This window comes from Alternaria infectoria (genome assembly GCF_024043175.1).
Source record: "Alternaria infectoria strain BMP 0036 chromosome Unknown scaffold_1, whole genome shotgun sequence".
Classification (NCBI taxonomy): Eukaryota; Fungi; Ascomycota; class Dothideomycetes; order Pleosporales; family Pleosporaceae; genus Alternaria; species Alternaria infectoria.
This window is the reverse complement of record NW_026250690.1, coordinates 556,937-582,068: the sequence shown is the minus strand read 5'-3', so window position 1 is coordinate 582,068 and position 25,132 is coordinate 556,937. Positions and strand designations below refer to the sequence as shown.

The window sequence follows — 25,132 nt, the reverse complement described above, 5'->3', positions numbered from 1 at the left end:
GGTGCTTGGCGAAATCTTGGGCTGGGCATGACCGTTGACTTTGCGAACATCGCTCGTTCTTGTTGATCTATGTTATCATGTTGTTCATATTTGCGATTTCTGGATACTTAGCTGCGCATACCCCTCTCAATCAGACACAATCCTTGCTTTACGCGCTCATCGGAGCGACTCATACCAGGTCCATGCCGAGGAAATATCGCTGTAGTATATACTTGACACCCAAAGGAAAGGATGACGACGCCTCTTTAGTCATGATATTCTCTGGTTACAGCTCACTTCTTACCACACATGGCAGGATGGTGCTTGCAAGTATCAAGTAAGAAATATCGTAAATTCGTTATCAAAGCTAAGAAAGCACACATACCGCCATCAAGGCGAGATCGGTACCGTCACCGGATCAGACACCATCCTGCTATGCTGCGACACCGCAACACTCTTACTCCTCTCCTTCACACTCATCGTCTCCGGGACGATGGTCGGCGCTCTCGAGACTCCATCGTCCCAGCCACTGCCATTCGGCTCCGTCTTCTCGAGACCCCACACGCCATCTGCAATGGCCCGCGCCTTGTACTTGATGATAAGGCCTACCGTAACAGGTCCGAAGATGGTGTTGAGCACAATGGCCCATACAGCAGTGATGAAAGCTTCCTTGGACAGGTAGGGGGTGTTGTTCAGGCCAATCTGTACGACGAGTAGACCAATCTCGCCACGCGCTACCATCGCTGAACCTAGGAGCATGGCAGGCCAGAAAGTGGTGGTGAAGCACTCGCGGATAGACATACCTGGTGGTCTGCGGAAGATGGTAGCGAAAGGTATGACAAGGCCGACGATAACTTTAGAGACAAGCATAAGCAGTGTGTAGACAAAGCCCTTCCAGAACGCCTCCGCAGTCCAAAGATCGATGAAGGGGATAGCGAAGCCAATCGATGCGAAGAAAAGAGGTTGCAAGAGGTACTTGACAGCGTCGAGGAAGTACTTCTCGAACGTATGCATGAAGGTGGGGCAGATGAGCGGTTCGCCCGCATCGTCGTACTCGGTGGCTTCAGCAATAGATCGCGCTTCCGCTTCTTCTGCGTCTTCGCGCGAAGGCGGGTGGAAAGGACCTGTTGGGTGCTTGGAAGGGAGGTAGGTGAGGAATGCGCCGGCCATGAAGGACCCATAGAGGACGGATGTGCCACCGAAGCCTGTGATGCTGAGGAAAGCACACAAGACGAAGATCATGATGATGACGTTTACGACGTGGCGTTTGCGTGTTTTTGGCAGCCGCGGCTCGATGAACTTTCGGTATAGAGGCGCGATTGCCCATTTGTTTAGGACGGGAGTGAGGATGGCGAGGAGGCCAGATACTAGTGTGGGGCGTCCGATTAGCCAGCCTAGGTTGGGGGAGTCGTCTCCTCCGAGGGCTCCTAGTTGGCCGATTACACTGAGCGATGTTAGTGATGCTCTGTGGTTATAGAGAACTTTGTGTCTCACCTAGCCATCACTAGACCAGATACATCATCGAATACAGCAGCGCTGACAAGAACTGTACCAACTCTAGTATCGGCGAAGCTGATCTCCTTTGAGCTCTTGCCTAGCACCACGAATGTCGTCCCAAGAGAGGTGACCGAGAGCGCAGCCCCAACGATGAACGTCTCGATCGCTCCATACCCAAAGCCGACATACAGAAGTAGGTATGTGAGCCCAATAGGAGCGACCACACCGATGGTCGCCGCAATAGCAGAGAGGCCAAAGTTCGCTTTGAGCAGATCCAGCCGTACGGCCAGGGCGCCCTCAAAAATGATGAGAACAAGCCCAATGTATCCGAGCGCGATGAAGGCTTCCTGCCATGCTATGGGTATCATGTCACCACCGATAGGCAGGCCATAGATCAGACCGACTATGATTTGACCTATAAGGCCAGCGCGGAACACCCGGTTCGAAAGCCATTCGCCGAAGGAAAGCCAGAAGAAAAACGAAACGAGAACGAGGATTTGGATGACTGTCGAACGTTAACGAATGCGAAACCAGGTAAGAAAGTAAAGAACCTACTATTCGGCTCATGATACTGCAAAAAGCCTTCTGTCGCCGGAGTCGAAGAATCACCAGCCATACTGAAAACCGTCTTGAACGTGTAAAAAAAATGCGAAGATCGCTTGCCTATTCCAGGCCCTACACGACGTTGACCGCATCTTTAAACACATCCAAAGCCAGCCAGCGAGCTTATCGCTCCGCGTCAACACATGTTTCGCACCTCGCATCCTGATGTCTTGGGGATACATGTGGCGGCCCAGCCAAGGCGAGCGCGGATGCAGGCCCGACATCTGGGCTGAGGCAAAGACAAGCTCGCACGTGCGAACGAGTCAGTGACGCGTGCCTCGCGCAGCCTTAGTGGTGCCTGTTCTCTCAACGGCCGGCCTCTTGGTCTGTAAGGGATGCGGCTATACTTGTGATGGGAGGCTGCCTTGGCGTTTCCGCTCCGCGCTTGGCTTGGGGGCTGAAACGGTATCTCCGCTTTAAGGCTAAACGTGAACTGTCGGAGGCGCCTTCTGGGTCTTGGGGATTGAGTCAGACGAGGCTGCGGCGGACGCGATGGGAGTTGGTCGTGGTGGAAGTATGTGGGCGGGAACCGGGTGGTCGGTGTTGCTGGTCTACTTTCTGTTACAACGACACGCTCCGGGCGCTTGTGTAATCACCATTATCGACAAACTTCAGTGCCTCATGGAACTAGTTGAAAGCTGCATCGTCTGCCTTGAAAGGAACCCTTTAGCAACCTTGATGGCATTGGATCTGTGACCATCATCGCTGGATACTACGAGGCCGAATGCAGGCGGATGTGGAAAGCTTCGCCTCGCAAAAGGGTGAGAAAACCGGGCCCAGAACGTCAGTCACAATGCGATAACCGAGAAAGAAAGAGGATGGCGTAGCCTTAGAGAATTGTTGCAGATGCAGTTGCGTGCAGCTCAGCTGAAGGGGCGAAGAACCACGAGACGCGACGTGCAAAAGTACGCTAGTCTACATTCGACGGAACCCCAACACCTGCCATGCCGCCTTTGGACCATCACACTAACTTCCCACGATGATATAGTGTCTCTACACCATGCTGAGATTTAGTCAACGCGCATGTAGTCGCTTCAGATTTCCCTCTCATATTTCCCGAATCTCGCGCTTCCGGAGTACGAAAACAAATGCCAGCGAGCTCTTCGAAGAGGAGCGCCTTCCGTGGTATAGCCATGATCAGTTCTATCCAGCACGACCTGGTGAGATTCTGGATTCTAGCTTTAAGATCATAGGAAAACTCGGTTACGGTGCATACTCCACGGTCTGGCTGTGTCGGGATATTCGGGATATTCAGTATGTTTGGCGTTCTTCACCCCCATCCACCCTTCAAATTCTGATCATCTGTGCACAGAGAACGAGACGCTGGCTTCGTCGCTGACTTCGTCGCTGTCAAGATTTGTACCCGAGATGCCGAAAAGACCCCACAGCTCAATCGAGAGCTAGACTTTTACGAGCATGTCAGTTCTATACAATCACAGCATCGCGGCCAAGCATACATCCGCGAACTGTATGGCGAATTTGAGCTTGACGGTCCGACTGGCAAACATTTGTGCTTTGTTCATCCACCCATGCACATGACTATTCGACAGCTCCAGTATTACAACCCAGCACACAAGCTCAACGTTCCGCTTCTAAAGTTCACGCTAGCCAACGTGCTCAAGGCACTGTCGTTCTTACACGACGAGGCTAAGGTCGTACATACAGGTACGGCAAGATAGTGCAACGTGATTGGATCAACTGACAAGTTAGACATCAATCCCGGAAATATCATGCTGACTGTGAATGATGACACTATCCTGGAAAACTTCGAGAAAGCTGAAGCAGAAAACCCGTCACCATCCAAAGTGATTGACGACACACGCACCATTTACAGTTCCCGTAAGCTTCCCCATCCTACGGGTGATCTTTGGGGCCGACCAGTTCTCTGTGACTTTGGAGAAGCGCGGATAGGAGATTCCCACTCCGGCTTTATTCAGCCTGAGCTATACCGTGCACCAGAAATAATTTTCCAGATGGAGTGGGGCTCCAAGGTGGACATTTGGAGTGTCACCACGTTGGTAAGTATATAACACTATCATAAGGAAGCCGCAATGACTTACTCTTGATTAGGTGTGGGACTTGTTTGAAGATGAGCATCTGTTCGACGCCCGTGACACCGAGGGCAACCCATCAGGGACACATCATATTTCCGAGATGGTCGCATACCTTGGAATGCCTCCGCTTGAATACACGCAAAGCAATGATATCACAAAGAAGGTCTTCGACAAGCAAGGTTAGTCATTGAGATCGTCCCGACATAGACTCTGCTAAGTTCAATAGGACACTGGACGGGTGGCTCCAAGAGTGTACCTATTCCTAAGATCTCACTCGAGGAAAGAGTGTCCGGGCTTGAAGGGGGGGAAAAGGAATTGTTTCTCGATTTCATACGCTCGATGCTCAGATGGCGACCGGAAGACAGGAAATCGGCGACTGAACTCCTGAAGCACCCATGGATGGCTGACATGAAGTAGTTGCGACGACGGTCAAGCAAGCATTGCACTGCAAAATCCTTCTCGCGGACTCTTTGTAATAGTTACATGTTTACTGTTGATTTACAGAAACGTGGCCTATCGCAGTAATGGCGTCGCGTGCGTGCAGGTTATCGGAAGGGGGCGAAGGGAGAAACGCGACGATGGGTGGGTCCACAGTGTACGCGTCCTAGAAAATGAACTAGTCTACATTCGACGGCACGCGTCTTGGAGCTTCCCGAGGTCCCTCCCCAAACCTCACTGGAACTCATCAGCGCATCCGTGTACATCAACACGGGACCTTGTTCACATCGCACCGACGCGACAATCTATTCCACGCTATGATTACCGCCTTAATACCGCACGCATGTGCATGTAAGCGCCAGCCCTCGGTCTTCGCCCGCTGCATTGCTGTGCCGCAATCTCGTCCCCGAGCCACCTGGGCACAGTAAAAAGCCCAACGACCCAAACAAGACCTTTTGAGCTCCTACAATCTGCGGCCAGATCCTTCGCGACTGCGCAGCATTCTCGACCCATTTTGAGGTGCATTGCGATATCTCCATCTTCGTCGCCACGTAGATCGCCATGCGCGCCTTCCTGCTCCGAAAATGGCAGCGGAAAAAGCCCGAACCGACGACGGCAATCAGTATCAAACGAAGCCAAGACGCGAAATCGATGCCGCGAGCTGAATTACCGAGAGATGAGCCTCTCGATCAGAAGCAGTGTATGCTGTTCGGCAAGCTGTCGCCTGAATTGCGACTGCTCATCTACGAAGAGGTTCTCGCCGACCCGCAGCGTCTGCTGCACTTTTTGCACGTTACGCCTGGGAAGGGACGGCCCCATAAGCTCGGACACTGGCGCTGCGAAGATATGGACAGTATGTATCTCACGTGGCAACATATGTGCTTTGGGGTCTGGAATGAAGGAAGCGCGCGCATGCACCGTCCCGCATACTATACCAATGGCGATCTCTTATCGATCCTCGTTACATGCCGCCTAATGTATACTATTCATTGCGCCATTTCCACAAAGGCTAATCAAAGCAACAGGTATCGTGAAGCTGTGAATGTCTTGTACACGGCGAACCAGTTTAGTTTCCGAGGCGCCACAGGAGTGCTTAGTTTTCGCAGGCTCGTAGCCCCAGATATGTGGCAAAGGCTACGCTCGGTAAACCTCTCAACGACTATATTGACACCGAGGAGGAATTTCATTACATGCAGAGGCAGCTTTCCGCGAGAAAGCTACCTTGATTGGGAAGATGCTTGCTGTGCGTTAGCCACACTCGGTGAGCTCCGCCTACTCAGGATCGAGATGACCATATGGGCCCAGTTTGCATTCCATGATGTCAGGGCGGGTACGCCCGAACCTGAGTCACTCATCTTCATCTTCGAGGCCCTGAAGCAGGTGCATGCAGAAGTCTACGAAGTCGGACTCAACGTCGATTTGCCTGAGCAGGTAGTGGATGCGCTTGGAAACATACCATTCAGAATTTCGCGGCTCAAAAAGCAGTACGACAGGAAGACCTTTCCTTTATAATACAAGGAGTTCCACCAATACAACACCAGCAACGCTTCCACAGTGAACAACTCGAGAACACCTCTCACCAGACTTGCGATCAATGCAGGATTGCATCGCACTCATGCACTTCACTCACGACGGTACCTCCTGCATCGGTACTATCCGTCCTTTGGCATCGATCTTCTTTTGGTCCTTGAGCAGTGAACACCCTATTACGTATCAGCGAATACCCAGGACACGCTTCAAATAACTTACCGCTCGCGAAAAGGGCTATAGTGTCAGCGTTGTTGTCTGGTGCGGCGTATTCACCAAGGCCATCGCCTTGCCGTGCGAGCGCCGTTGCTCCCTTCCATCCATACGCTGGCCACTTCCAGATACCGAGCAAGCGTTCGGGAGATGTAACATCTATGAGGCCCTCAGCTTCTATTTCGCCATCTTTGTATTCGATGTAGGCACCCCGGGCGTGCGTCATCTCGTGCAAGAGAACCTTATCCAGAAGTGAAAATGCATCTAATGATGTCTCGTCAGTTCTTGCCTTTGGTCGAATCTTTGTACAACTCACCAATCTGTCTGAGACCGAATTGTCTCCATTCGGCCGCGTTGATCACCGCCCTCCCAATCTTCGTTCTCTTTTGAACGTCACCAGAAAGCTTGAACTTCTTCTGCTTGATCCAATCGACGAACCAAGTACATAGCTGAATCTGGGCAGGTTGCATACCGGTACCGGCGATGGGCCTTCCGTTCTTCCAGACAACCTCTGTTTCCGGGTTGAAGGTCACTGCCAGGGCAATCTTGTCGAGGACCGTATTACCTCTACATGCTTGCTCACGGAACTTTAGTCGCACACCATTTGCTGTATAGAATCAGTACACGGTCGCGTGGTAGCCCCGTATCACATACTAGAATCTCGATAAAGGTCCTTCTCTCCTTCCACCGGTTTCCAGCGATCATAATGGCAAAAGATGACCTGGATCAATGATCAGTCTCTTGTAGACCCTTCAAAGCGATCCTAGTTGCTCTTACCACGTCTTCAGGAAGTACCTCGGCGGTACCAGTCACTTCCTTCCACATGTTTGCATTGATGTTTTGCAAAACCCCTATGGTCTTGCCGAAACTGCCCTTGTCCATGAGTTCGGCCGGACTCACACCATCTTTCGCGAACAGGAAACCCAGAAGTTCGAGTGCATCGTCGCTTAGTGAAGATGTCAGGGTATCGTATGCTCCGGCAGCCTTCTCGATAGCCGAAGTCATAGCATCACGAATGTCTTGCGTAATGCCCTTGTCTTCGCACGATTGGTCAATCTTGTAGCCAGCGACGAAGGCTAGTATGAGAGCATGGAATAAAAACCAAGACAGTAGTAACGACGGCATCGTGAACGCGAATGAAAATTGCTGCAGAAGTGGCCATCAAGTTTGCGCGCAACCCTCTTACATATACGCAACTTTTTGTGACGCTCTCGGATCAGACAAGCGCCATCATTGAGTCGCCCCATAATTCACCCCTTCTATTGCCAACCATCTTATGGTGGGAAGCATGTCAGACTGGCCCCACGCGTTCTGCGCCGCGCAGTTCGGGGTTCAAGCATGCATTTTGCTAATCTAGACGCGCTCCGTACGGCACAGTTCGCTACCTCGCCTCTCGAGAACAACAAACTATTTCTGCTGGGCAAATGGCGAGCAGATCCCCATATCCGCCCCAAAAATTGCTCGTTATTGCAACGGGATCAAAAGCTCCATCGCCCCAACCGCTTTCATACTGCACTTCGCCACGCTGGGCACATTGGAGAATCCTCTCGGGTACCAACTCACGTTTCAAGTTGACATCGCCAATTCAGAATATGCCCATGAACGCTCGACATTCTTCGTTGGGGTCTATTTGGAACGCTTCACAGCCCCGATCATGCACCAAGAGCTGTGCCATTGTGGAAATGCACGTAGCCGATGCCTTCATCTACCGTGCCTCTACAGGCCTCAACGTGTAATTGGGGGCGACGGGAATGGCATGATGTGTCCCTAGACTTCGCGTCGCGATCTTCTCGAAGTCAAACTATCTGCATATAAGCTTGAAGCACTGCTCCAAATGCTTCATCACCGAACTACTTCTGCACTATTGCCATGTCTCGTCTTAGCTTGCTAGCATTGGCACTTTGCTTGACGGCTGCTTCAGCTCGGGTGTTGGTAACACCTACTGGAGCAGCTTTCCTGACGACAAAATCGCCTTCGCGTCGTGACGAAGCCGTTGCTATACCGACGTTCACATTCGGTCCTGAGGACGTATACTTCCCAGCTGCGGTACATCATGGCCTCTCCTTCCTTCTTACGACACTAACACCCCATCGCAGGCCACTAATCCAGAGCCCCGCGGGACGGAGATTCAGGTATATCCTACCGGGGTTTACGACGCATGGCCATCCGATGGTATCACTATCGCATTCGGTCCGGAGCTACGCGGACAGGTTGAGACCGTGCGGGCGCAAAGCTGCAACAATAAACCAGTTGAAGAGTGTCAAAACGCTTTGAACGCGGTGCTGCAGAGTACTGATGTCTCTACTCATATCAAACGTTTTGATCCGGGCACCTTACTTCTTGTCGCATGGGGCGTAGGTGCTTTGATTGGCTTTGCCATCGCTATTTACAAGCATGATCTAGGAAAAGAGATGAGGTTTCGTCCAGAGGACCTCCGTCAAATCCATTCGATAGCCGCTGCACAGGAAATCGCCGTTGTGACAGCCTCGGATGGGGGCGCTGCATTGGCCACTTTGACGTACCAACCACCTGCAACGACTACCGTTACGTTAGTTACATGTGTTGAACCACATTTCGCATTGTGCTGATATCGATTTCAGGAGCTTCATCAGCATTGAAACACTTACTACTGCCAGTGGCGGTCACGAAGCAGGAGATTTCGTTTACAATATTCCGAAAACCACAGCTGAGCGCATTGAAGACTTCCTGGGCATGACAGGTCTTCAAGAAACACAGCAGATCTGTCAGGGCCAGAGCTTCAAGCGTGCTGATCCTACTGAGGAATGTATTGAACGCATCCTGCACCATGCCATGAGTCTTGTTGATACCGGCCCGGACGACCTCATGGCATTGGCGCAGGCAAACGTTCCGATTGAGCCGGCCGCCGGCCAGGCCATCGGCTTTCCGATCCCCAACATCTATATCGGTGAATCCGTGGCCTTCGTTCGAATGTATCGACGAATGTCTAGTGCTACAGCGACAACCCCTCAGGCAGATCAGAATTGAGACCCTTCGCTTCTTGCCAGGAGTGCACTTGGTCTTACCATCGCCGCGCATGCAGTTATGTTCACTGGCCAAGTCTTAATGGAACTATTCGTTGGCAAAGACGACGTCATCAAGGACTTCAAAGAAGAAGACTTGGCGTGTCCCAAGGACCTCATCTGTACATCCGTCAACTGCCAGGGCCAGAAGGAGGTGCTAAACCCTCTAACCGGAGAAACAATCTCTAAACCCCCTTCGACGCCAACATGTCTCACGGTAAGCTAGAGCTGTAGAAAATATGTAGCCCCGAGACTAACACGTTGGTAAATAGGTAAAGAACCTCGGATGCAGATGCGGAATCGTCAACTATCCCTACGTCTGGGAGGTACCACAAGGATACATGGATGCGCAATATGAATGGCTCGAGGAGCTCATCAAGCGAGCCGACGAGCCTGTGCTTGAAGCTGAATGCAAAAGCGATTTGCAAAGGTTTGATAAAGAAACGCTAGGCGCCGCGAATCCGGATTCTTCACAAACCTTTGACCCCAGATCCAGCTTTGAAGGGTAAGCCATCTCCCAAACTCTAGCCCAGTACAAATTGCTAATTGTTACCCAGCTGGATTGAAACCGCATGCACCGAGTTTGGTGACCGGCTCGACAAAGAATGGCATTGGACATACTCCGATGTAACTGGATTTGACTTCAGCTTCCGATGGAGCCAGATACCGGACGGGGTTACTGACTGCCCATTCGACTGCAATGCCGCATTCGCGCCCTTCCTAGACTCTTCTGACTGTAAGTCTGCAAACCCGAACTGAGCGTCGACTCTCGCTGATATAATGGGCAGGTGTGAAAGACGAAGGCTTCTCGAGTTCTGGTAAAATCGTGACCGAGTGCGGAAGGGCTTCGTTGTATACACGCACTAAGGCATGCACCTCTGAACATCCGGAGTGCTGCCCGAGCGACAACGGCTTCATATCATCTGACTGTGGAGAGGTCAATGAGTGAAGCCTGCGAGCTTGCAAGGCGAGTGCCTGCTAGGGTAAATCTTTGAGGGGGTAAAGTCGGTGTCAGAGTGGGGTTTTTTGTATGTAATTCGGAGTGGGTCCTCGATATCTATGCGCTTTCTGGAACGAATGGAGCTGGTCTATTTGCAAACCTCCCGAGGTCTTCGTAAGTCAGTGACGTCATCTTACGCGCTAGAACACGGTCATGACGCCACACGCGTTTACGCGTTCACACAAGATGTTCGTCCACAGCTTTGACACAATCATTGCCCCAATATTTTCTCTCATTGCACACTTTCGTCAGCGTGCGACAGAAAGTTATCGGACGCCGCCGACTTCATTCCATCGGCAGCAAGATCGGCCTTCGAGATGGACGACAACGGTCTTGTGCACTGCATACATCAATGTACCAATTCCATTACGACGGGCTGAGATCGATTGGTGGCATGGTTGCTTGCACCCCTCAACGTTCCATGGGTAGAGCTGTGGATCGCGAGCGCCGCGCAATCTTGCCCTCGCTCTTCGGCAAAGGTCCAGATTTCTCCTGGCTGCACTCAGAGTAAGTTATCGTAAGTGTGGCTAATATGCTGGGAATACTTCCATTTAGAATACTGCAAACATAACCCTTCGAACGCATATTGCAAAGCTATGGCGGCTCGAGGTCCACCAGAATCGCTGCAGCCCCATGCGCGGCATCATCTCACATCGCTACCCTATCGGCTACTGGAGAAGTTACGCAGGTGCACGCCACGAACGATACCTAAGGCATCAGTATACACACTTAGCTGGCTTCGCAGCCAAAGGACACGACCGCGCAATAGCCATGTATCCGCACGGGATCGCCACGATGAAGACATCTCTCGAAAGAATCGATTGAAAGACTGTTCCAACCTGATCTTGATGCTACCGAGGGAACTACGCGATCAGATCTATGAGTACGCTTGGCAAGGAACGCATATCTACTATCAGGACGACTTTTGCCTCGCTGGCGCTGTCAACGCGCGGTATCTAGACTGCGATGAACTTTGTGAACAGATCCAGACCCTTCCAGCATGGGTGATCATTCATCCTCAGATTCAAGAAGAGGCGCTTCACTTCTTCTATCAAGCGGCAGAGTTCAGTGTTGGTGACGGCAATGAATACACGACCCCGTTTCACGGATCGACATCGCACATGTTCAGCATCTTGTCGATCGAGAAGGCGCGCAATATTACTGTGTTCGGCATTACCGGGTTTTATGAACCGAATAGAGATACAGCGTCTACCGACTCTTTCGCAGGCTTCTTGGATAACGTAGGAGACTCTCCGGGCTCATTTATAGACTTTGTGGGTCTATTCGAAGACTCTGTGAACATCGCGCTGAACGATACTCAACGAAAACTCATTCGCCATGTCACAGATAATGACGCGGTTCACCTTCTACGTCTTTCAACACGACTTCAGCTACGCTCTGGTGCAATGACTCTCATCGAGGAAGAGGCTCACCTCCAGGCGTTACAGGACTTGCAGGAAGCGTCGTATGGTATCAGCCATGTACAGATGCATTTCCAATTGGCATGGCAACCTTCCCAATCCAGCTTACTTGGAGAATTCCGAGTCGCGAACTATCATTTCGTAGTCAGCTGCTGGATCTTGGCAAAATCCATACTTGTCCCGCCTTCAACATATTTCACGCCTGCCTGCTCCGAAGACAAGGAGTCTGAAACGAACGCTGTGGGGCGGGAATCAGCATTTAGAGATACTATGGATTTGCCGCATTGGAAAGACAACAATGCCAACCTTGAGCAGCAATCGCAGGGGATCATGACGACGGCTATGGCATATCGCCGTAGCGGTGTCGGGCTAGAAGATGGTGCTCTATCGGCGCTCGCTCCTGTCTCCTCCAATTAGGCATCGCTGCTAGAAAACGAGAGCCTTAAGGACCCGGAAAAGCAGCACCGGTTGGGTCACAGCACTATGACAATATCTTTATCGACCTCGATACATCGCGAGTGGAGGCTGATTTCTCTACTGGCTCGCCGTCGGCCTTTCCCTGTACTTAGACTCTGGTTGTCTATATTTAACAGCACAATTACGCCCTGCGCTAGACACATCACAAGCTTCAGGCGCCCCTTTCCCCCCACCAAGCCACTGTAACGAACTTATTCCTGTCACTTTCGACTCGAACGTCGCACTCACACTACATTTGAATTGCCCCTTTGCCTTTACACGAACGCGCTATATCAGAGAAGTCGAGAGAACCCTACCTACTCTATTCAGAAATCTCTTTGTACACATATCGGCTCGCCTGCCAGCTTCTGATATCGCTATCAACCATGCTCGAGCATTTCGTACCCAGGCACGTTCCGCCTCTCCTTCTCGCCAGCATCTGGACAGTCGGCGGGCTGATGTCTTCTACTCATGGGCCCAAATAAGTTATCCTGACATACGGTCTCTCCAAAAGCATCGCATCTTCGAAGGCAGCGTGGCCTCTGATCAAGATCGAAGGTTCGCGCGTTAATACTATCGGCATGGCGATCTGTGGAATCTATCTCGGGGGCCATTTGGAAGCCATGGACACACTACTTGCTTGCATTGGATGGATGGCAATCATTGACGGTGTGGTATGTGCGAAGGAAAGGTCTCCAGGGTCTGCTAGAATGCGTGCGACATATCAGGGTGTGGTTGCGCTTTGGGGCTTGCTGGGTATGACATCGGGAAGGTACTTCTAGGTTGAGCTTCGGAATTAGGTGATGCGCGCGCGGTGTATGCGGTTTTCCATCAAAAGACGCGCTGCTGGCTCATCTCTAGTATACGACGGGTCTTCTTGAGCATCCTGATAGATCTCTTCAACCAAGCCTTGCCGTCTATCTTCTTTCCAAAATACGAGCAAAGTACCTCGTCCCTAAGTTCGCGATCCGACGCCAACACCCAGCCATAATGAGTATCGATCTCGTGATACCGTTTCTCCATATCGGCGACTATCTCCCGCACTCGCTTAACTGACTCGCGCCCTTCTGCTGTACCAGGTGTAGCTTCCACAAAGCGGTGGCATAGCGAATCGACTTCCTCGAGACAGCCAGGTATCATTGTCTTCAACTCGCTGATCGTTTTGACTAGATCTTTGAACTCCGAGGAGGACTCTCCCCGCGATTTGTAAGTTTGGTTTTCTGAGCTCATAGTTGTGTACGGTGCAGATGCGTATGGTCAGCCCTGCAATGGAGGATAGAGTACTAGGTGTTGAATCCAGCTATAGAGGTATGCATGCTCAGTCTTTTTGGTTAAGCATGTGAAATTGGAAGAGTGTGACTAGATGCACTTCACATGTGTCTCGGCGCTACGTCGCTGTTTCGATCACTCGCCTCGTCTGCTGGCATTATGACATGTCGGCACAGCAATTGTATGTATACCCTTCTGTTCGTAAATCCCCGCTACTGAATGATCCAAGCAAATTTCGCCACTGGAAATTCATCTATTTGTTCTAAAGTTCACAACCAACAACCTTCCGCATCCCTTCAAACATCTTTTCCAGGCCATTTAGAGCCACCTTCGCTCTTTTTACCCTCTTCCAAGCTTCTATCAGCTCATCTTGACATTGTATTGTTTCTTTCTCGTCGCACTTCAAGCCGTCTAGTAGTGTGTTTATATCTTCATCCAAGATCCAGCCTGAGACGGACCCTCGGAACTCCTCAATCTGTTCGCGGACCAATGTGAAAAGACGGTGTATCTTCTTGTGTTGTTCGTCGCAGCGTCTTTCATCACTTCCACTTATTTTCTCATCACCGTTCTCGCAGAGATCCCCGAACAGACTCTGATACGTCCTGCCATACTTGTAGTCGACGCGCGTCAAGACTCTCATGTGGTCACCAATTCTTGTATCAGCGAAGTCGTCCAGAGCGCTGGTGACACTGGCAATTTTTGTCTTCCGAACTGATCTGCTGTCAGTAGCATGTCCATTCTGTAGTATGACGGCGAACTTTCGGCTGGGACACAGTTTACCAACGGGAGGCTGCGGCAATTCAGAAGCCTCCTCCATATCCCGCTCGATTCGCTCGAGTTCAGTTGTCAATTCCTGCTGGCGGTATTTGTGTTGAAGGAGAACTTTCTTGAGGTCATAGAGCGTGGTGAACGCGTCATAGGAATAAATTCTTGCCATGTTGATGAAGAGCTCCTAGTATTTGATAGTACGTGAAAGAGTTCAAAGGTTTCCTTCACAAGTTTTATATGAGGCTATGACTGTATCGTGCTGTCCTGTGCGCAAACAGTCATATCTAAGCTGTGACCCCGAGGACGTGACGAGCCGGCATTGAGTCAAAGCGCATCACGGCCAACTTCAAAGTGACCCGACAAAGAACAGAAGCATGGACACCGACCCTTACAGAAGTCTCGCTTACACCGCCTTCAACAAAAAGCAAACACGTCGCTGTTGTTGTTGTGAAGTCTTATCTACTGTTGAGGCGCCGTCATACCGAGACGATGCATGCTTCTACAAAACCACGGCTTGCGCGCCCACCCGAAATAGAGCATCAGTCATCTCCGCCGTCATGTCAACACCACACCCAACACCTCGGGCGACACTTCTCTCTACCACCTTTTGGGAAATCCTTCCCTCACACTACGACAAGATCATAAACCGCTGGTCGAAAATCGCACACCTACATCACGAAGCCAAGTCTGACATCCTCGCCACCGACCGCGCTGGTGCCGTGGCCTCTATAAAAGCCGAATTACAGATGCTGGAGCAGGATGTGGAGCAGTATCGGCGGCTAGTCAACGGCATCGACATCACGGATATCGCAGGCACTTATGTAGTCGGTGGAAAGTTACCGCATCGCGCATTGGAACTCGCCAAGGAGGACAAGAACGATTTAGAAGAGAGTTTGGAGATGATCGAGGAGAAGGTGAAAGAGGTCAGGGCTGATGTGAGGTATGGGTTCGAAGAGGGAGAGTTCGACTGGTCGATGTGTCCCTAGAGGCTGCATTCCACTCCACGTGTCGAGGTTTGAGCTGTAAACCAAATTCTAGACAATGTGAAAATGACAGTATGGAATGTCAGTAGGCTAGCCGTGGAGTAATGAACAGAGTACGACTAAACGTGATTGTCATCCTACAATGATACTCCGCGACTCACATATGCGAAGGTGTGGTTATCCACCCATGAAGTCAAAACCAGCTTCTTCCTTCACACTCCGGCCTACAAAAGCAGGCCAGCAAAAAGGGATATGCGATACATGTTCAAAACCGCAGCAGCTACAGAAACAATGAGCGACGCCCACACCCCTCAAAATCGACAACCAAGGGACTTGACGCCCATGTTAATGGACCTCGAGGATCGAGCCGACCGGGTACTGACAAGTCTTTACTTGCTCAAGCAGCTAGACGACGTATTCCCAGCTATCGAGACAGTCATAGAGAAGCAAGACTGTGTTGATAATATTCGCTCCCATACCGAGAAAATGGAAGCAAACTTGGAGGTCATGGAGCGGAAGAGCGAGTTACTAGACGATGAACGAGTCTGTGACTGGATCAATAACGGCAGAGGTGACGCAGAGAAGGAGAACAGAAACGAGTTTCTCAATCGATTAATCAAGAAGATGGACGGTCTGCAGAAACAGATGGCGGAAATGAGGAGGGGTTATGTCGGATAGGGGCATCGCGAAAGATGCGCAGGTGCGAGGTTGCCGTGTTGTCGTCAAGAAAACAGCAGCTCTGCCAGATGCCATGTGCAAACGTCTTAATTCTGTATTTCCTTGCTGGAAGCCTTTAATGGATGCCGCTGAGTGTACTACTCGAAGGAGCATCCCCACTGGACAGGCTCTGGCAGTGGTGCTGTGTTGGGAATGTTGCCGCTCTCTCGGAACTCAACAATCTTCCTTTCTCCGTCCTCCTCTTTGACTACTGCGAATGCTGCATTTGTGAAGTACAAGTCGCGTTTGACGCGGGTCTGGAAACCACCGGCCCACCCGATCATGTACACGAAGCCACCTTTATCGCCATTTATGTTGGGCACACCAAGGGTGTTGATGGGGCCATGTTTGAAAGGCGCAAAGGCCATGCCCAGTGTCGCGTTGAAGATTGTATAGAGTCGCCGTGAGCCATCGAAGTCGTAATGCGTGTCGTTGAAGGTGAACTTGATGTCTTTCGAGAATGATTTCGCATGGCCGTTGGGCCAGTCTGTGTTCGCAGGGTACGGATAGAACCCTGTTCTTGTATCAGTATGATGAGACCTTAAGCATATTGTCTTTTGTACGTACCATTGACAGCGCATTCTAACCAACTGCTAAGCTGAACGCTCGCATTTGCTTTTGGGGAGTCGGCCAACGAGCAGGGATCGATTGCTTCATTCAAGAATTTGGGCGTATTCGAGTCTAGTACCTCTTGCGGCGAGATGTCGAATGCTGCGATAGATGCGATCAGACCGCATGCGGTGGCTTCAACTACGTCAGTTGTGATCAGAACGGTGATCACAGGCCTCTTACCAAGGAACGCGAGGTAGCGCATGATATTAGTTATGATGACCAGAAAGATAGCAAACCGAGGAGTCTTGATCAATGATCAGATCTGTTGTGCGCCATACTTATAAGTAGACGGTGACCTCGTTGCCTGCAGTCAAGGCTGACGAGGCTGACGGGCTGAAAGCGCAATGGGTGTAACGTTAACACAAGACAGGCAAGTGACCGGGGCGATGGCCGGCTTAGAGCTGAGTGGCTCCTCACCTGTTTGCAACATAGCGACCAGTCAAACGAGAGAGCCTGATATCATGTACTTGATGAGGAGCATGTCGGTTGAAGGTATTAATTGGTGGTGTCAGCTACGAAGCTATCGGAAGCTGTCTTCCGCGCCGATGCGCACCGCGTCATTTTCGCGCCATCGCGGCCAGAGCTCCAGGGCGTCGTCCTACGCAGCGCGTCCAAAGAAAGAGCTCTTCCCAAACAGCCCACCCACTCCTCTTGGCTTCTTGCCCATCTCAACAGTAGCCCTCTTATTGACGACCGCGAAACCACCTGTCCGTATGGCTTTCGCATTTGGATCAGTCTTGAATGCGCCACTTGGGGGCGCAGCGCCTATGGGCGTGGGCGGCGTGTTGGACATCTCAACAGCCTCTCTCTCCGCCCCGGACATCTCGGCGATCTGAGACGTTTGCGGCATCTGCGCAGGCATCCATTCCACCCTAATCGACTCATCGCGACTAAGTTTCTGGTCGTCAAACCACAGCTCGAAGCGGATGTCTGCGGGCCCGATCAAGACGCGTACCGAGTACTCGATGCGCAGATAGTGCTTCTGCAACGACCAGAAGTGCTTGTTCTTCTCTTGAAACTTCTTCTCATCTGCTGCAGAGAGGTCTGAATTTATTTCGCAAAGGATGCGCGTGTCTGCGTGCTGTCAGAAAGTTCGTCACGGGTACGAGTGGAGCGGCCGAGCTTTTGTACACATACGTTGGTTCATTTGATCTGGCAAGATCGCCGCATCCAAGTCACTCTCGATGACAGTCGTCGGAAATGCCCTTCTTGGATCGCCCGGGTCGACCTTCTTGATGAAGTTGTGCTCGATCGGTTTGTCCACGCTTACTGGCGCGCCCTTCTTGACGAACCACGCTATGGACTGCGTGATGTACAGCTTGTTGTTCAGTGGGTCTCGAACAAGTTCCTTCCCTTGATGCTCAGGGTTCTTCTTGTCATACGCAATCTTGCACACAGTGCCATACGACGCTCGACAACAACGCCAGCCGAGGACCGATCGCGATGTCAGGATCTTTCGCATACGATCGCTGACGAGACCCTTGCACACAGCGAGTTGAGGGTCAGGCGCTATGCTCACGGAGATGGACTCGGCGTTCGGGAAAGAGGTGCGCGCATAGTACTTTCGCAGCTGCGATTGCACATATGCGCTATTGCCTAATCCACCACTGAGCACAAGATGTGCTACATGCTCTCTCGGAAACTTTTGAAAGAGCGATTGCAGCTGCGTGTCGATGAGCTTGAACAACTTCGCGATTTGCTTATCGAAGAGGCGCTGCAGATCTTGCCGTTCAAAAGTCATCTCGCCGTTACGAATTCGAACTTCCGGATCAGAGTTGCTGTACGTTTGTGGAACGCGTGGAATTCCTATACTGAACAACGGTGTGTCGTCCGGGGCGCCATACTCACACTTCACTGCTTGGAAGTCTCGACTTTTCATCATCTCCCATCCGGCGTCCGCGGGGTCGACTGGTAGAGGATTTGTACTGTGCGCGAGCGTCAAACGATGCATCACCAGCCTCTCGAACTCGTAATCGATAGCAGCGGATCCGATGGTCTCGCCAAACACGACGTCCATCTGCTGAAGATCGATAGCCTGGTTGACAGTGCCAGTGACTTTCAGCACGCTAAGATCGGTCGTCCCACCTCCGGCGTCACAGACTAGCAAGACATCGTTCTCGCGGAAAATGCCTGGTGCTTCAGTGGATACATGTACCGCAGCGGCTTCGGCTTCCGTTAGACCTATCGCCACTTCGTGGTGCGGATGCGTCCCATAGCCCGCCTCTTTCACCAGCCGTTTGAAGTTCTCCACCGTTGGCATCGGAGCCCATGTGGTCGGCACGCTGAAGATGAATTCAATTCTAGCCTCTTCCCAGCCGATGCCAGAAAGCTCCCCGCCAAGCTTGAACGACAAGTACTCGTACATCTTCCGCAGATAGTCGCCATACCACTTCTCAACCTCCTGTAGGTTCTCAGGTGCGCCTTCAGGATCCTCCATCTGCTTTCGGCGGAGCTTCTCTGGATCGAGACATGTCTTGAACCACTCCTTGTACTCCTTGTCGTCGGCCGCGGTCTCTGCAGCGGTCTCCGAAAGAAAGCCCCATGATGACGGATCTTTGGAGCCAATTGGGTAGACAACTACCGTCGGAACTTTGTTTTCATTCGCCTGGAATCGTCCAGGCCACTTCTGCACCCAGCGAACAGTTTCGCTGCCTATGGAGAGGTTCACATATGCCACGCCGGTACCTGGAGAGATCATCAGCCTCGGACGGGTGTGATAAGGGGCACGTGATCCAACACAGCACACTAATCCGAATTGGGACTCGCCTCCCCACGTGTCATTCCTCAGCCTCGCCAGAACTTACATGTCATCCCAAGGTCTACACCAACAATCATATGCGGTCGCTCGTTTCGCTCCATCTTGTCTCGTTGTCGGTGACGCGGTCTTTGTTGTTGCCTTCCCGCCTGATCACGTATCTATAAGATGCAGAGACGATGCAGGTGCCTTGAGGCGGCCCCTATGTCTCAGCCTTGCGGCACAGCATCTTTTCGACCGATCACAACACGCGCCATTTCGGCCCCCATGTACCCTAAACCTAAGAATACACACTTTATGCATGCCGAGTGCGCCTTGGGGGCCGCAACGAGGCACTTCAGGGAGACTGCATAAGGCCGAATGGTTGGCTAAACTTTCTACCTTTCGGCCTCGATTCGATTCGCCTGCATTTTCCGGGAGGAACTGTGATAAGACTCACCTTATTGCCAGCGCCAAACGAGGAGACACCCCGCACTAGTGGTTGTAAAGTAGCCTGTGGTACAGCATAGCAGGTAAACGCTAAAGCTCTCTACGATCCCCACATGACAGGCTGACTTCGCTCAAGTTGCTCAATCATCCGAGATTAACTGGGACCTCTTCTACCTCTTTATTCATCATCCTCGTGCTAGAATCTCCGTTTTCTCAGCGAAAGCCCAATCGACAAGAGGCGCGCAGTCTTACCTGCAGAGTCGAACAAATAGTTTTTGGTATGACGGATCAAAATCATCAGACGGCCTCCCCCAATTGGAGCCATATACCAATCGCCCCTCCCGATGGCATATTTACCGCGACAGCATCGTACCCCCTCCCGTTGATATTGGATGGGGCGCCAGTCGCGACAATACAGGTCCTTCTTCCCGTTGGAAGGGGTCTTGTCTACTCACCAACCTTCGGACTTCCAGCAGCGCAGCCAGCAAAGCCTACAACGCTAGAGCCCGGTGCAACCGCGACGTTCGACGGAATCTTTGCTTCGGTGGATGCAAGGGCAACGGAGATTGTATTCCAAAGATCTACACCAGCCCCTACACAGACTGCATCATCGATACTACAGCCAAATTCGAGCGCAGCCCCTCCGACATCTTTACCATTGACGTCTGCTGCAACGAGCGCTCAGGCGACCACGACTGGATCAACAGGATCCACTCCTCCAGTGACGAGTGTCCCCATCGTACCCCAGAGTGCGAGCCCAGGGCTTTCGACAGGTGCCATCGCCGGTATCGCGATTGGATGCTTTGCTGCAGGTGCACTGCTCGCCGGAGCCATTCTGTGGTTTTGCCGGCGAAGAAGAAGACAGCCTAAGAATCAATATCCCCAACCGGACACATATGCGTTGGCTTCGCAGGAGAAGGGGTTCTCCGCCAACACTATACCGTTAGCCGGAAAACGATCGTCTGTAGCTGCTTTGGGTGGTGGACTTCCTCAGCCTTTGGAAGACAAAGCCATCTCTGGCGATGTCTCGAAAATAAGCAATGCCATCAAGAATCACGTCCAGAGTTACTACCACACCAGCCGTGTCAACCCTGGTCTCATCGATTATGAGGACCTACACGCACTGGGACCAGGTCTACCAGTCTCGGTAGGAACGCTCACTACATTGATTGGAAATGCTGCAACACGAGAGATTGCGCTAAGGTTCATTATCGCCTGGGTGATCGTCTCGAAACTTCAACCCTCCAAAGATCCCTCAAAGAGCCTCTTGCCGTCCGAAGTCGCGCAATGTTACCAAGCTGTCGCAACTGGAGATCGTGGCTATCAAGGTATGCGGCACGAGTTCCTTCCTCTCCTAGTATAGAAGTACTGACTTTCGTACAGCTCAAACATCATTGATGGCGCGCTGGCGGGTCATGACTGCGGAGTTGATGCAGGCTAGCTACATTCGCAATCCCTTCGGTCCTTCCGACAGTCGACATGCAAGTATACAGGCAACGCTTGCAACATTAGACAACGTTCTACAGCCATACGCGGACTCTCGCATGAACAATGGAGAGCGCAAGCGGAATCTTGAGGAAGTATTGAAGCGGGCTGCGCTTTTCGCTTTCACGCTGTTTTCTCAGCCTAGCGCATGGGAATTCGAGTGGCAGGAGGAACAAGGTGTCACCTCAGGGGACTTGTGCATTTTCCCCGCTCTTGTGCAAGTAGCGGACGAGGCTGGTAATCCAGTCAGTCCGCCGCGGCCTTTCAGCGAGGCTGTGGTGAGACGGTTGGATGCATGAGTCGGTGGCTCATGCAAGGAGACCCTCGCGTACGACTGTGCTCACAGGTAGAACCTGTGCCACCTTCAGGAAGTTTCATGTTGCGGATGCCTCTGAGTTTTCCGCTGTCACAGTGATGGCCAGATTGCTATCGAATGAATCGAAGCTTTAGATTCGTGCTTACATCTTCATCTTCTCGCCGAACAGGCGAAGGCGACACGCTACGACCCTTGCACCTACGCTCAAGACGGTCATTCATTGTGTTCGACATGCGAAGGCTTACGCGCAACGGCCAATCGGCCAGATCAACTCCTAGCCTGGTCTCGCTTGTGCTTCCCTCTTCCGAACCCGCATCCTGCGCATGGGGGCCAATATGGAATGCGTCTTGGCCCCCATTGGGGCGTAGTCCATGCAATCAGCATCCTTGCGGCGTGGCCCAATAGCGAGGTTTGGATTGAAGACCAGTACCTTATAAGTAATTTATTCCAAATCCGGCGAGACGTCCATGCACATTGGCATGATTATGCTGTGCGGCGTGAGACGACAACGCTGCATGACTCTGCGGTACGGTGCCCGCGGCTGAGTTGTTGTTCTGCGCCCCCAACCAACACTTTACCGCTACATCGGTGCCGTAATCGACTGATAGCTATCCCATGTGTAGCTGTTAGCAAATACTTCCATCGGACAGGCCGACACACGAAACTGGAGCACCAGCACATCCACATCGGCTGTGCCTATTTCGAGCAATTACTGCGTCATTGTCTGCGGGGTTTGTCCTGGTGTACCTGGCGCATGTCGCCTGCTACCATTGCTTAACCCATGCGCGCTACCAGCTACTTTCAGACTCTGTACAGCAATAGTACAATCAGCTTGAAGTAATACGAACGACGCTCATGCCAACGTTGACTTCGATGTTGCCCACTGCTGGCTTGTTCTTACCGGAAACACTGCATCGGGCTGACCTCCCCACGCAAGCGCCTACGGAGACCGAAGGAACGAGGCTGAAGTACTTCCAACGCAAGATCGGGCGGCCGAAGCAGGAGCCCAGGAACTCTGAAGACCGGCGGCCATCAATTGCTATTCCTAGGGAAACGTCCGATGACATCTCTTGCGACTTTCCAGCGATACCGACTACTTACTACTTTGCGGACTATGTCCTCACTACCGAGAAGGCTTCTGCGGATACCATCGCTTTCGTGAGCATCATCCAACAAGTGCGACAAGATATTGATGAGGCGACGCGCCTTTTCATCTCATCGGCGGTTTCGAATTTCCTGGATGCTTACCCAAATAAGCGGAGATGGATCGAGACTTCTTTGCTCGAGGTGCGGCGTGCTCTTAATGAAATCGGCATGGATATGGACAAAGCCTGGGTCCACGATGGAGATGGCGGCACAGCTGCATCGAAGCTCAAGCTTGAGTGGGGTCTAAGAAACCAGAAAAAACTTCTGAAAAAGAAGCAGCTGTTAGATCAGTGCCACGCCCAGTTGACTGGCGCTATCTATGTCATGCAAACGGCAGAACTCTGTGGGAAGCCTGGTGCTATCGCAGAGACCCCCATTTTTGAGGCTCCGGTACGACCTTGGGTACCTCATGATGAGAAAGACGCGCTACGTGGACCTTATTCGAGGCAGAAATATCGAACGAATCAAGCGAACGTCTCCGCATCAAACATTACGCTGGCGTCGGAAGCTGAAAAAGACGACGTCGAAAGTGAGCATCATCCACGATAGATAAAATTTCAGTCCAACTAACAACCTTTAGCTGGTAGTGTCAATTCGGTGCCTGTAGAGTTGGCCGGTAGTACGCCGGCTGACTTGGACATCGAGGAGAGGCAAAATTCACAGACCTTCCTGAGCCCTCAGGCGTCCCGCGAATTCAATTCTGAAAGCTCGGCACTATCCAGACGGCCACGAGCACGCTCAGACTACTCCCGACAATCCGTGCTTCGGGAACCAAGGCCTCGCGCCTCTATCGATGTCGTTCCTTCCTCCTCGAATAATGGCGATGCAACAATCGAGCGCACCGACTCCACTCTCTCCACACAAGCTACGGTCAGCGTCCCCATGGTAGCGAGACGGTATCGAGCAACGTCGATAGACATCCAAAGGCATAGTGAAAAGCACAGGTCTTTGCCATCGGAGCTACCTCATCTCAAGAGTCAGCCGTCACTTATCGATGATCTGGCGGATTATGTGATGCCTAGTGCGGCGAGTGAGAGGCTGCCGAGTAGAGAATGGCCAAACAGCCCAATAACTTCTATTCCATCGATCTCGGTGACGTCGACCCCAACAACCGGTCATACGTTACCTATAGTCCCCGAGACTGCGCCTATGACGGATGCGATGACAGACGGTCTACCAAACATCGCAACCAAGACTACTGCAACTCAGCCATCGCCCCGCCAGCTTCCTACAAGTAGCGAAGGACTTGCGCAACCACCACAACCTGAGAAGGGGAATGCGGATGCGCCGTCGATATATGAGGACGAATCGAGCCTGCGACGAAAAAGCTTTGCCTCTTTGGAGCGTACATCGTCGCCTATGTCTCACCATGCAACATCTATACACACTTTGCGATCGCCCAGTGCTCTTGTCAACGTTACCACTTTCACCGACGACGAGCCAGTTCGTCGCCCAAGTAGTCAGCGGCCGTCACAACGCATGTCGAAAAGGCTGTCGCAAACGTCAAGTAGCAGATCCTTTAACGCTACACCGTCACCCACAATTACCACGGTCGCTGAAACTGCAACAACGTCTGGTGCGGAGGAGGAGGCGACTACCCTTCCGGTAACTGCACCGTCTTATCCGCCACCACCACCACCGCCGCCCCAGATCATCACCCCAGAAACTTCGCAACGCATAGTTGTCAGCCCAACAGAGACGCCAGTCGATCTAGACGATGACGATGTCGTGCTCTCCGTCCTTCAGCAGCGCCTTGCTAGCGCAACAGAGACGCTAGCGGAGCTAGACGATGACGACGTCGTGCTCTCCGTCCTTCAGCAACGACTTCGTAGCCACAAAGTCGTCAAGACAATGGCTGAAGATCTAGTGCGACAGGCTTCCACTACAGAAGCGGCGCAACAGACAACGAATACGCAACAAGCCATACTTTCACCACCCGTATTGCACGAGCAACCAATTCCCACACCGAAACAAGAGTTGCGCGTGGAGGTACCACCCACTACCTCATCAGTCCCAGTTCAGGTAGAGATACCTCCTCCCGTTCCGTCTGTTTCAGTGCAGGCAGAAAATAGCCCGGCGCCTTCCAACGGAAGTCAGAACGGAGATGCTCCGAAGAAGCCCATGTCAGCACAGGCTAAGCGAAGAGCTGCGCACGCACGAAGAATGCAACTAGCTTTTGGTGACGATGCGACATCTTGAAATGGTGGTGTGTGGGATGGAGGTCGGCTAGCTGTAGCTACAACATAATGATAATATGTGAATCAATTTGACCTCGTTTCGAAATAACTGCTCTGCACCCGTATCACAATCATCTTGGGAGTTGAAGACGCACCTAGTGCTATCGTGACAAAATCATGGTCACACCTCACACAGCAAGCAAAACAACAAGGATTAGACAGTAAGACATGGCATTGAATCACATC

The 25,132-nt window shown here is 51.9% G+C and overlaps 10 protein-coding genes across 10 annotated transcripts; 7 read left to right on the top strand and 3 right to left on the bottom strand.

Annotated features, from left to right (window-relative positions):
* Positions 1-369: 369 nt before the first annotated feature.
* Positions 370-2,092, bottom strand: J4E92_000223 (uncharacterized protein; the record flags this gene model as incomplete). The annotated part of the gene is made up of 3 exons (XM_051491642.1): positions 370-1,423; positions 1,474-1,981; positions 2,032-2,092. 3 exons carry the CDS (start codon positions 2,090-2,092, stop codon positions 370-372), a joined length of 1,623 nt encoding a protein of 540 aa, XP_051357154.1.
* A 1,522-nt stretch (positions 2,093-3,614) lies between these two features.
* J4E92_000222 (uncharacterized protein) lies at positions 3,615-4,550 on the top strand (the record flags this gene model as incomplete). The annotated part of the gene is made up of 4 exons (XM_051491641.1): positions 3,615-3,744; positions 3,790-4,097; positions 4,150-4,312; positions 4,360-4,550. 4 exons carry the CDS (start codon positions 3,615-3,617, stop codon positions 4,548-4,550), a joined length of 792 nt encoding a protein of 263 aa, XP_051357153.1.
* A 1,647-nt stretch (positions 4,551-6,197) lies between these two features.
* Positions 6,198-7,436, bottom strand: J4E92_000221 (uncharacterized protein; the record flags this gene model as incomplete). Its single annotated transcript, XM_051491640.1, has 5 exons — positions 6,198-6,274; positions 6,321-6,575; positions 6,628-6,918; positions 6,966-7,032; positions 7,089-7,436. 5 exons carry the CDS (start codon positions 7,434-7,436, stop codon positions 6,198-6,200), a joined length of 1,038 nt encoding a protein of 345 aa, XP_051357152.1.
* A 744-nt stretch (positions 7,437-8,180) lies between these two features.
* J4E92_000220 (uncharacterized protein) lies at positions 8,181-9,317 on the top strand (the record flags this gene model as incomplete). Its single annotated transcript, XM_051491639.1, has 3 exons — positions 8,181-8,357; positions 8,408-8,859; positions 8,948-9,317. The coding sequence occupies 3 exons, from the start codon at positions 8,181-8,183 to the stop codon at positions 9,315-9,317; spliced, it is 999 nt and encodes a 332-aa protein (XP_051357151.1).
* Positions 9,318-9,374: 57 nt separating this feature from the next.
* On the top strand, positions 9,375-9,861 carry J4E92_000219 (uncharacterized protein; the record flags this gene model as incomplete). Its single annotated transcript, XM_051491638.1, has 2 exons — positions 9,375-9,506; positions 9,625-9,861. 2 exons carry the CDS (start codon positions 9,375-9,377, stop codon positions 9,859-9,861), a joined length of 369 nt encoding a protein of 122 aa, XP_051357150.1.
* A 4,962-nt stretch (positions 9,862-14,823) lies between these two features.
* J4E92_000218 (uncharacterized protein) lies at positions 14,824-15,252 on the top strand (the record flags this gene model as incomplete). Its single annotated transcript, XM_051491637.1, has 1 exon — positions 14,824-15,252. One exon carries the CDS (start codon positions 14,824-14,826, stop codon positions 15,250-15,252), a length of 429 nt encoding a protein of 142 aa, XP_051357149.1.
* A 71-nt stretch (positions 15,253-15,323) lies between these two features.
* On the top strand, positions 15,324-15,927 carry J4E92_000217 (uncharacterized protein; the record flags this gene model as incomplete). Its single annotated transcript, XM_051491636.1, has 2 exons — positions 15,324-15,330; positions 15,530-15,927. The coding sequence occupies 2 exons, from the start codon at positions 15,324-15,326 to the stop codon at positions 15,925-15,927; spliced, it is 405 nt and encodes a 134-aa protein (XP_051357148.1).
* A 137-nt stretch (positions 15,928-16,064) lies between these two features.
* Positions 16,065-19,437, bottom strand: J4E92_000216 (uncharacterized protein; the record flags this gene model as incomplete). The annotated part of the gene is made up of 5 exons (XM_051491635.1): positions 16,065-16,480; positions 16,534-16,822; positions 17,225-17,652; positions 17,716-19,263; positions 19,383-19,437. The coding sequence occupies 5 exons, from the start codon at positions 19,435-19,437 to the stop codon at positions 16,065-16,067; spliced, it is 2,736 nt and encodes a 911-aa protein (XP_051357147.1).
* Positions 19,438-21,241: 1,804 nt separating this feature from the next.
* J4E92_000215 (uncharacterized protein) lies at positions 21,242-21,546 on the top strand (the record flags this gene model as incomplete). Its single annotated transcript, XM_051491634.1, has 2 exons — positions 21,242-21,247; positions 21,289-21,546. 2 exons carry the CDS (start codon positions 21,242-21,244, stop codon positions 21,544-21,546), a joined length of 264 nt encoding a protein of 87 aa, XP_051357146.1.
* An 872-nt stretch (positions 21,547-22,418) lies between these two features.
* Positions 22,419-23,947, top strand: J4E92_000214 (uncharacterized protein; the record flags this gene model as incomplete). The annotated part of the gene is made up of 3 exons (XM_051491633.1): positions 22,419-23,238; positions 23,290-23,594; positions 23,759-23,947. 3 exons carry the CDS (start codon positions 22,419-22,421, stop codon positions 23,945-23,947), a joined length of 1,314 nt encoding a protein of 437 aa, XP_051357145.1.
* Positions 23,948-25,132: the final 1,185 nt, after the last annotated feature.